The sequence below is a fragment of the Triticum urartu genome, chromosome 2A, assembly GCF_056163025.1.
Source record: "Triticum urartu cultivar PI428250 chromosome 2A, HENAU_Tu73, whole genome shotgun sequence".
Taxonomy (NCBI): Eukaryota; Viridiplantae; Streptophyta; class Magnoliopsida; order Poales; family Poaceae; genus Triticum; species Triticum urartu.
Window position 1 is genome coordinate 87430530 of NC_141874.1, and position 10915 is coordinate 87441444.

The window sequence follows — 10915 nt, forward strand, 5'->3', positions numbered from 1 at the left end:
TTTACCTCCTACTGAAGAAATACATGGGCTTAATACACCACCACTGCCTAAGGTGGTAGAGGTAAGTTCTCTTGTGAAGTTTAAAGAAAATGACAATCCTCACAATATGGATCCTAGTCAATGCCTTTATGAGTTTGAAAACTACATTAGGAAACAACATCACTTCAATGCAAATGTTATGAAACAACTGAAATATAATTCTGATATGATTGCTCGCTTGAGTGACTTGTTATTTAGAATCTAAAATGATGTTGGAGGTGTTGGAATACATGCTTCTATGGTTCAAACTCAACTAGAACAATTTGCTAAATTTCAAAGAGAAATGCTTGACGAAATGAATCACAATATGCATGACTTTGCTATTAGAGTTGCAACTAGAGGAGGCAAAATGACTCAGGAACCACTTTATCCTGAGGGACACCCTAAAAGAATTGAAAAAGATTCACAAAGAGCTAACACTAGTGCACCTAGTCCTTCTAGGAAGAAAAATAAAAAGAAAAATGATAGGACTTTGCATACTCCTAGTGAACCTGAAATAGAAAAACCTCCTGATGAGGAAAATCAAGTTTCTATCTCAGATGCTGAAACTCAATCTGGTAATGAACACTCACCTAATGATAATGAAAAACATAATGATGAGGTTCATGAAGACTCTCAACCAACCAATGATAAAGAACCAGATAATGGTGTTGAGATAGAACCACCTGTTGATCTTGATAACCCACAACCTAAAAATAAAAGATATGACAAAAGAGACCTTGTTGCTAGAAAACACGGTAAAGAACGAGAACCGTGGGTTCAAAAACCTATGCCTTTTCCACCCAAGTCAACTAAAAATAATGATGATGAAGAATTTGAACGCTTTGCTGAAATGCTGAGGCCAGTCTTTTTGCGTACTCACTTGATTAATATCCTGAAAATGCCTCCTTATGCAAAGTATATGAAAGACATCATCACAAATAAGAGAAAAATACCGGAAGCTGAAATCTCCACTATGCTTGCTAATTATACTTCTAAAGATGGAGTACCTAAAAAACTTGGAGATCCGGGAATACCAACTATACCTTGCTCTATCAAAAAGAATTATGTGAAAATTGCTTTGTGTGATTTAGGAGTTGGTGTTAGTGTTATGCCTTTCTCTTTATATAAAAGACTTGACTTGAATAAACTCACACCTACCGAAATATCTTTGCAAATGGCTGACAAATCAACTGCCATACCTATCGGTATCTATGAGGATGTGCCCGTTGGTGTTGCTAATGTTACTATTTTGACTGACTTTGTTATACTTGAGATGCCCGAGGACGACAACATGTCGATTATCCTTGGTAGACCATTCTTAAATACTACAGGGGCTGTTATTGATTGCAACAAAAGCAAGGTCACTTTTCATATCAATGGTAATGAGCATACGATGCACTTTTCAAAGAAACAATTCCAATTGAATGGTATTAATGTTATTGAAAAATCTCCGACAATCACTATTGGAAGTTTTCAAATACCTCTACCTACTGTCAAAAAGAAATATGAAACACTTATTGTTGGGGAAATGCATATCCCTATTGAGGTAACTTAGTGATTTATGAAAGTTCCTCGGTTTCATGCTAACTGAAAGTGGTTGTTAATAAGACTTGATCAACCTTATTAATGAATCATTTTTGAACGGTATGAAGTTGATGAATTTAGTAAGCACTACTTTCTGTCCCTACCTTTTGTTTTCTGTTTTTATTAGTTAAATAAAAAATGCCATGTTTTGTTTGTTTTCTGAATTTCCCGTGCAATAAAAAATGGCCCAAAAATAAAAGTTCTTAGAATGCCCTGAAAATGTTATATGATTTTTTCTTGAATATTTAAGAATTTTTGGAGAAAAAATAACCAGAGGGGGTGCACCAGGTGGGCACAACCCACCTGGGCGCGCCAGCACCCCCTGGCGCGCCCTGGGGGTTGTGGTCCCCACGTGGGCCCCTCACTTATCTCTTCGTCCCACATTGTCACCTACCTCCAGAAAAAAAATTCACTCTCCCTCTCTCTCCTGAGTTCTTGCTCATTTTGCTGCCAATTTCGATCTCTTTGCTCGAAGCTCCATTTCCGAAACTGTTTCGGGAGATTGTTGCTTGGTATGTGACTCCACCATTTGTCCAATTAGTTTTTGTTTTAGTGGATTATACTTTGAATAATTAGCTACTCTTGCTGCTGTTGTAGATGTGCTTGCATGTTGAATTCTTAGTGTTCTAAGTAGTTTGAATGCTTGCTATGGCCTCTATGTATCCCTATGAGTAGTTGCTATTAGTTTTTTGAAGTTTTGTTGGAAAATTTTGTGAAGTAAAAATTCAGATTTTTGTTCATAGGAAAAATTGTACGCAGACATGAATATCTTCAGGAAATACGGCTCAAGGAAGAACTCCAAGGGTGTTATTGGGGAGTCTTCTGACAATGATCTCCACCCTCGGAGGTTGGCAGAGGTACGGCCGTGCGAATGGCCACACATCCCGTTCCTGCAAGAAGCTGGAATTCATGATGAGTTCATGCAATTCATTGCCAATGCCGGTCTCACCGACTTCGTCGCAGATGACTGTGACCAGCACCAAATCCTCACAAATATGTTTGTTCAAAGCTTTAATTTCTTGCCTAGAAATAATCCTCCTGAAGTGAGCTTTGATCTATAAGCTGAAAATCATCAGATACCACTTATTGAGTTTTGTGACATATGCTTGATCCCTTCTGACGGGAACTTGGCCGAGCCTGGGCCGGCTTAGTTTGAGGATTTCTGTCACACTTTGACAGTGGGTGATGATAGGAGAGTGTCAGCCATCACTGCCGGTGGTTTACATTTTCCTGTTGTTCGTTACTTTGCATATTTCATTACCAAATGCTTGCTTGCTAGGGAGAAGGTGGGTGCACTTAGTTCACCAGACCTTGCTGTTTTACGTCATGCCATTGAGGGCGACAACACGTATAGCTTGGAGGCTATCATGGCTCGTCACCTGCACCTTAATAAATCTCAGGCAAAAATACATGGTAGGATTTATGCTACTCGTTTGGCGGCTCACTTCGAGGTTGAGATACGCCCTCATGATTTCCCGCTTACCAAAGTTTACCTAGACCATGCAGCCATGGATCACCATCACTTTCTTGCACATGATCGTCCTGACATTGACATTCCTTATAACTTGGTCTATAACATTGACACTCCTGATGTTATCCCCTTGTCTGCACTTGCTTTGTTTGATTTTGTTGCTAGGGGCGGATACCGGATTATGCCTGCAGACATCCTCGCCTACTAGAACGCTCACGCTGCTGCAGAGGCTGCACAGGCACCTCCACAGTGGGATCAGTAGATGCCCGCTCCACAGCAGTGGGATGAGTGGATGCCTGGTCCTCAGGACCCATACTACCCTCCAGGCTACTGATCACTACCAAGTTAGGCCAAAAGTCTAATCTTGGGGGAGTACGTGTTTCTCACCAACATTATATTCATGTTCACATATCATTCCATTTGTTGGTGTTCACACTTTTTCATTGTATCATCCATGCTTAGATTTATTTTTCTTACTTTCTTCTTGTGTGTTTGAAAAACTTTAGAAAAAAACAAAAAAATTGGTTGTAGCTAGTTTACTTTCTATGCATGCTTAGTAGTAGTACTAATAAGAAAATCCAAAAAGATTTCCTTGTTCTTCTTTTGCTTGTTGGGAGCTTTCCCGTGTAAATAGTTTTTCTCATTTTTGCTTATTATTTGCTTGTTGAAGAAAAAACCAAAAACTCTAAAAACATTTTAGTGTGTTTCTCTGAAATTCTTTTCTTTCATTCGAGTTGTACCAAGGAGAAGACCACGATGAAAATGTTGAGTGGCTCTCATATGAATAACTGTTGAACTAATAAGAGCCCATTTTACCTTGTCTTCTCCTGTTGAATAAAATGTTTTGCAGATTCCAGCTTCGTCCATGGCACTCTTGCACTATTATTATTTTCATATCATTCGGTCATGCAAGTGAAAGGCAATAATGACGATATTCGATGAGCTGGCCGTGGCAAAGAGAAACTGGTATGAACTCGGCTTGTCTTGTCTGTGTAAATATGTTTAACCTAGTGCCCATGATTCAGCCCGTTATGATTAAACATGTTTGCAATGACAATTAGAGATTATAGTTTCTCATGTCATGCATAAGTAGCTGGGAGTGGATAATGATTTATCTTGGATATCAACATAGCGTTAAAATGATTGTGATGTAGTATGATGATATGGTATCCTCCTCTGAATGTTCGAGTGGCTTGACTTGGTACATGTCCATGCATGTAGTTGAATCAAACCAACATAGCATCTATAATGTTTATGTTCATAGTGTTCATATCCTACTCATGCTAGTGTATAATGTTACTTATGCATAATGCCTGGTCATGATCGTTGTTTCTCTCTAGCTGGCCGCTTTCCAATCTTAAATTGCTAGTCTTCGCCTGTACTAACTGGGGATTCTGCTTGTACATCAAAAACCTTGAACCCAAAGTTATTCCAGATGAGTCCACCATACCTACCTATATACGATATTACCCTACCGTCCTAAGTAAATTTGCATGTGCCACCTCTAAAAACTTCTAAAAAAAATTATCTGTATTGTGTGCCTGGATCGTTCATGGAATGACAGGAGGTGGTCGATATCTTTCGTGCTAAGCATGTCACCGTTAGGTCGAGTGTTTATTCACTCGCCATCGCACGAGGTAATGGGCGGTAATAGGGATGCCTAGTCCCAAACTGCAAAATGCAAAAAGAGTTCATCTCTTACATAATCAAACAAGAACTCTCAATAGAGTCAAAACCTTTAGTTTCTGCTTGGGAACCGCCACTAGCGTGCTTAGCATGGAAGATGTTGATAACTAATGGTCATGAAGTGAATAAGAAGGGTGCATGTCTCAAAATATCGTTTATCTCTGTTTTAAAACTGAGCTCTGGCACCTCTGCAAATCACTGTTTCCCTTTGCGAAGGGACTTTCTATTTACTTTTATGTTGTGTCATCACCTTGTATAAACAAGCGCCAGAAACTGAGTAGAGCATAGCGGTCATGATTTATGCATTGTGTGTAGCTAATGTTGGGTGCATATGAATTACAATGTTTAGTCGCTGCTTGAACTTCGGAGGTGCTCTGCATTAATGTTTTGCGGTCTCAGAAAGGGCTAGCGAGATACCATTATTGTCATATTATATCATGGTTGTTTTGACAACGTGTTGCTGTTTGAGATATCTTATTATTGCTCGCTAGCTGATTATGTCATTGATATGAATCATTATAATCTTTAAGAGTTATTATTGACATGGTTAGTTATAATATTAGCTGAAAACCTGAGTCATGTTTAAGCTTATTTATGCAAATAAGAGCAAAAGAGTTTGTAAAAGTTTTTCTTTCTCACTTTCAGCTTATCAACTGAATTGCTTGAGGAGAAGCAAAGGTTTAAGCTTGGGGGAGTTGATACATCTCCAATGTATCTACTTTTTCTCATGCTTTTCCACTTGTTTTGGACTCTAATTTGCATGATTTGAATGAAACTAACCCCGGACTGACGTTGTTTTCACCAGAACTACCATGGTGTTGTTTTTGTGCAGAAATAAAAGTTCTCGGAATGGAACGAAACTTTTTGAGGATTTTTTATACCAATAATAAGAATTTATGGAGCCAACACCCACCGGAGAGGGGCCCCTGGGTGGGCACAACCCACCAGGCCGTGCCCCCCCTCTCCTGGCGCGCCCAAGTGGGTTGTACCCACCTGGTGGCCCCGCTGATGACCCCCCTGATACTATAAATTCACATTATTCCAGAAAAAAAATCAGGGATAAAGAATTATCGCGATCCACGAGACGGAGCCATTGCCAAGCCTTGTTCTTCCTCGGGAGGGCAGATCTGGAGTCCGTTTGGGGCTTCGGAGAGGGGGGTCTTCAATCTTCATCATCACCAACCTATCTCCATCGCCAATTCCATGATGCTCCCCACCGGGAGTGAGTAATTCCTTCATAGGTTCGCTGGTCAGTGAGGAGTTGGATTAGATTCATCATGTAATCGAGTTAGTTTTGTTAGGGGTTGATCTCGAGTATCCACTATGTTCCTAGATTGATGTTGCTATGACTTTGCCATGCTTAATGCTTGTCACTTTGGGCCCCGGTGCCATGATTTCAGATCTGGACCATTTATGAATTCATCATTATATCCATGTTTTAGATCCGCTCTTGCAAGTTATAGTCACCTACTATGGTTATGATCCGGCAACCCCGGAGTGACAACAACCAGGCCCACTCTCGGTGATGACCGTAGTTTGAGGAGTTCATGTATTCACTATGTGTTAATGCTTTGTTTCCAATATGGACCTTGCTGCCACGGGAGGGTAGGACAAAAGATGTCATGCAAGTTCTTTTAATAAAGCACGTATGACTATTTACGGAATACATGCCTACATTATATCAATGAACTGGATCTAGTGTCGTATCGCCCTAGGTTATAACTGTCTCATGATGAATATAATCCAACAAGTCACCGATCCAATGCCTACGAATTTATCCTTATTGATCTTGCTGCGTTACTATTGCTATCACATCACTGTTACACTTGCTACAAATTACTACTATCACTGTTACTGTTACCGTTGCTACCGTCACTACTATCAAAACTATCAAACTACTTTGCTACTGATCATATTGGTGCAGATAATTAATCTCCAGGTGTGGTTGAATTGACAACTCAGTTGCTAATACCTTCAAAAATTCTTTGGCTCCCCTTGTGTCGAATCTATAAATTTGGGTTGAATACTCTAACCTCGAAAATTGTTGCGATCCCCTATACTTGTGGTTTATCACACGCCCGCTGGATCCGTAGATTGATCTTGTCAGACCGGCTCTATTGTCCAGGTCCTTGCGTAAGTCGTAGGTATAGCCCGGGGCAGTTACCTTCCTGCCTCGAGGGCGGGGTGGTGCGGGGTGGTGTTCGGCATGAGTAGCCGGTCTGTCCCGTCCCCGTGGGGGTCAGTTGGGCTCGTCAGCAGCTTTATGCTTTGCCGGTATGGGCTCAAGGGCCTCGTCACCGAATTGAGGCAGTAGCTTGAGTTTTGGGTAACTCTTAGTTGGGCGCTCGAGGCCGTATTCCTCGACCGCCAGGACGTTAGTCCATCTGTCATTGAGTAGATCCTGATCAGCTCAAAGCTGCTTCTGCTTCTTTTTCAGGCTTCTCGCAGTGGCGATTAACCGACGTTTGAAGCATGCTTGTTTGAGGGGTTCCTCCGGCATGATGAAATCTTCGTCGTCGAGGCTCACATCCTCTTCGGAGATCGGTAGGTAATTACTGTCCTCCGAGTCTTCGTTCCCGATAGGATCGTCTAGATTAACTTTCCCATCGTCCCAATCATCATGTTCGGATGTTGGCTCGACAGGGGCTTCTAGGTCTTCAGCATTCTCCGGAGTGTTATTCTCTTCGGTGCCGGTATTGCTGTCTTTTTGGCGGCGCGATTTTGAGCGGCGCCGCTGACGTCGATGTTTTGGAGGTGCTTCGGCAGGCTTGTCCTCAACCGGATTCTCCTTGCCGTCGTCGCCATCCTCTTTGGAGGGTTTTGGCCTTGTTCGTCTCCGGCGTCGTCGTCCATACCGTCGATGTCTTCGGAGGCGTAGTCCAACATGCCAGTTAGATCGTCGACAGTGGCTATGAAGTGGGTGGTGGGTGGGACGTAAAATTCCCCGCTCTCGGCCCCTAATATGGGCTGGGCATAATTCGGAAGCGATCCTTCCGTAATGGCGAGTGATCGCATTAAGTCCAGAGCATCGTTTAACGGCGAGGGTTGGACAGAGAAGCGAGATTCCGAGGGGCTGTCCGGAGTTGGAGCCACCTGGCGGCGCCCGCTTAACACAGACCTCGAGAGTTCGGACTTAGAGTCTGGTGGAGTGTCCGGTGTTTGAGTGACAAGGGGAGTTCGGTTTGTCTTCGGGTTAGCCGATGACGCCGTCCCCTCCGGATCTCCGGTAATAAGTTCCGTAATTGTAGAGGATCCGGCGGGCTATAAACTCCCGTCTTCGGACCCGACAGCCTGCTCCGGATCTAAGGCCGGAGCGGTGATTGGGGCCGCGAACCCTTCGAAGATCAAATCCCCTCGGATATAGGCAACATAGTTTAGGTTTCCGAAACTGATCTGATGACCAGGGGCGTAGCTGTCGATCTTCTCGAGGTGGCCAATCGAGTTGGCACGCAGCGCGAAGCCGCCGAATACGAAAATCTGGCCCGGGGAAAATATTTTCCCCGAAACAACATCATTGTGGTTGATCGAACGAGCCATCGAATCCTTTGTCGACAACACAGAGGAACTCTCAATGAAAGCACCAATGTCGGTGTCAAAACCGACAGATCTCGGGTAGGGGGTCCCGAACTGTGCATCTAAGGATCAAAGGTAACAGCAGGCAGGGGACACGATGTTTACCCAGGTTCGGGCCCTTTTGATGGAGGTAATAGCCTACGTCTTGCTTGATTGACTTTGATGAGTATAGGGGTTACAAGAGTTGATCTACCACGAGATCGTAATGGCGAACCCTAGATGTCTAGCCTATATGATTATGACTACCTCTACGGATTAAACCCTCCGGTTTATATAGATACCGGAGGGGGCTAGCGTTTGTACATAGTCGGTTTACAGAGAAAGGAATCATCATATTTGAACGCCAAGCTTGCCTTCCACGCCAAAGAGAGTCCCATCCGGATACGGGGGGGAGTCTTCTATCTTAAATCTTCACGGCCCACCAGTCCGACCTACGTCACATAGCCCGAACGCCCGGGGACCCCCTAATCCAGGACTCCCTCACTCTTCCCACTCCTCCGGCTCGCCGGCGGTGTTCGGCGTCAAGTCCGAGCCCGCAGCGGAGACGCCGCTTGGCCGGCGCACCCGCAACGTCGGCATCGTCATCAACAAGGGCTGCGGGCGCGGCTCCTCCTTGGCTCCTCCCCACTATATCAAACCAAAGATGGAGCCAGGGCTCGCCGCCGGCGTCATGGAGGAGCTCGACGACGCGGCGGCCCTGAAGTGGGCACGTGAAGACTGGGCGCGGACGGAGCTGGAGCGCCAGCGCCGCGCCTACGAGCAGTTTGAAGCTCGGGGTCGTGGCCGCGACAACGGAGGCGTTGTCGTCCTCGACGACAGCGACGATAGACGCGCCGCCGCCACCGGTCCGCCAGGGCGACACCGGGCAGGGGTCCAGCAGGGGCGGCCGCGTCAAGGAGGAGAAAGCCGATGAGGACGACGACGAGGATGGCGGCGACGTCGGCGACTTCGCCGCACTCAAGGCGTTTTTCGACCCATAGTAGTAGTTGCCCAGTTTTTATGTAATCGCCGAACTTTAGCCGAATATTACTTTGTTATGTTTGCCCAGTTTTTATGTAATCGCCGAACTTTAGCCGAATATTTGTCCAGTTTACCGAATTTTAGCTGAATTCTTTTTTTTAAACCGCCTTTTGGAGGCGACCCTGGGGCCGACGGTTGGGGACCCGAAAGCCCCCACGCCGAGTTTAGCGCCGGCTCGCCCCCAGGCGGCGATTTTACGCGCCTCTTGGGGGGCCAACGGTTGGAGATGCTCTAAGTCTGGTTGTAGATGCTCTTATAGATATATAAATCTTTTCAGCTGTACGAAATCCTCAAGGAAATTAAGCAAAATGTACAGATCGGATGCGTCAGCCAAGGCAAGTTCATTCACTAGATGGAGCCACATAGCAGTATATGTACAGCGAAGGTCATTGTTGAGAAATGGTATTCACGTGCACGGTCACTGTTGGTCTGTTGCAGAGTGTAGGGGTCTGTAATTTGCATGCATGCATAATACGTGCGCAAGGCCGGCGTCCTACCTCGCTAGCTCATTGGATCCTTTGACCAACCCCAGCAGCTTCGCCGGCGACAGCCGCCGGGGGCTGATCACGACGTCCAGCCCCCTGCGCGCCTTCCGCTCCTCGATCGTCTCCAGCCGTGGCGACCACGGCCGCCCCCTCGCCGCCCCCACCAACAGCTCGTAGTGCTTCCTCAGCTCCGGCGTGCTGCAGATCGGCGACCCGTTGTCCTCCTCATCACCACGACCACCACCGGCGCCAGCGGGCGGCCGTCTCCCCGTGATCGTCTTCACGATGAACTCCTCCGTGACGCTGATCACCGTCCGGCCGTCGCCGTCCTTGACGTACTCGAACGGGCTCCTCCCGTCCCCGGCCAGCGACGGCGCCGACGACGGGGCGCCGCCAGCGCGGCCGTTGTGGCTGTCGTAAGAGAGCGCCGCGAGCGACGCCGCGGTGACCGCGCCCTGGCCCTGAGCCGGGAGCCGGTCCACGGGGACGACGAGGTACGTGCGGCCGGCCTCGAGCCGGTCCTCGACGGCGAGCATTGGCGAGGAGCGGCCGATGCGGAACCCGTCGGCCCGGCACACCACGCGGCCGCCGGCGCCGTGCTCCACCATGACCTCCCCGGCCGTGCTCCCGGGCTCGGCCGCCCGCGTCTCCCCGCCCCACAGCACCAGCTTCACCGCGCGCCTCCGCCTCCGCTGCGTCCGCCCAGGGACGACGCAGAGCCACCGCAGCACGCCGTTTGCCATGGTGCGCGCGCACGATACAGCAGTGATATGATGGAGCTAGCAACCACGACGATCTGCACGTTACCTTATGGCTGGTTGACGCGCGCGGCTGCTAACCCGCTATATATAATAACCACGGTGAGCGAGCTGTGGACACAAGTTGGCAGCGCATGTTTGACATAACCACTCGAGAAAATAAATGTTTGACATGTACGTGCGGGCGCTGCACAGAGTGATGGATGGGTCGTGGGTGGCGGTTGACATGACGCTCGCGTCGGTGGTCAAAGTCCGCAGCGTTTTCGCGATTTCTCGGGGCGACGCTGCCAAGTTGGGAGGGCGGCGAGCAAGCCGGC

The 10915-nt window shown here is 46.9% G+C and overlaps 1 protein-coding gene across 1 annotated transcript; it reads right to left on the reverse strand.

Annotated features, from left to right (window-relative positions):
* Positions 1-9677: 9677 nt before the first annotated feature.
* Positions 9678-10698, reverse strand: LOC125541083 (uncharacterized). Its single transcript, XM_048704568.2, has one exon. It carries the CDS (start codon positions 10581-10583, stop codon positions 9849-9851), a length of 735 nt encoding a protein of 244 aa, XP_048560525.1. The 5' UTR covers positions 10584-10698; the 3' UTR covers positions 9678-9848.
* Positions 10699-10915: the final 217 nt, after the last annotated feature.

Coding starts and splice junctions, on each gene's coding strand:
- LOC125541083 (XM_048704568.2), bottom strand. CDS start 10,583: ATGGCAAACGGCGTGCTGCGGTGGCTCTGCGTCGTCCCTGGGCGGACG.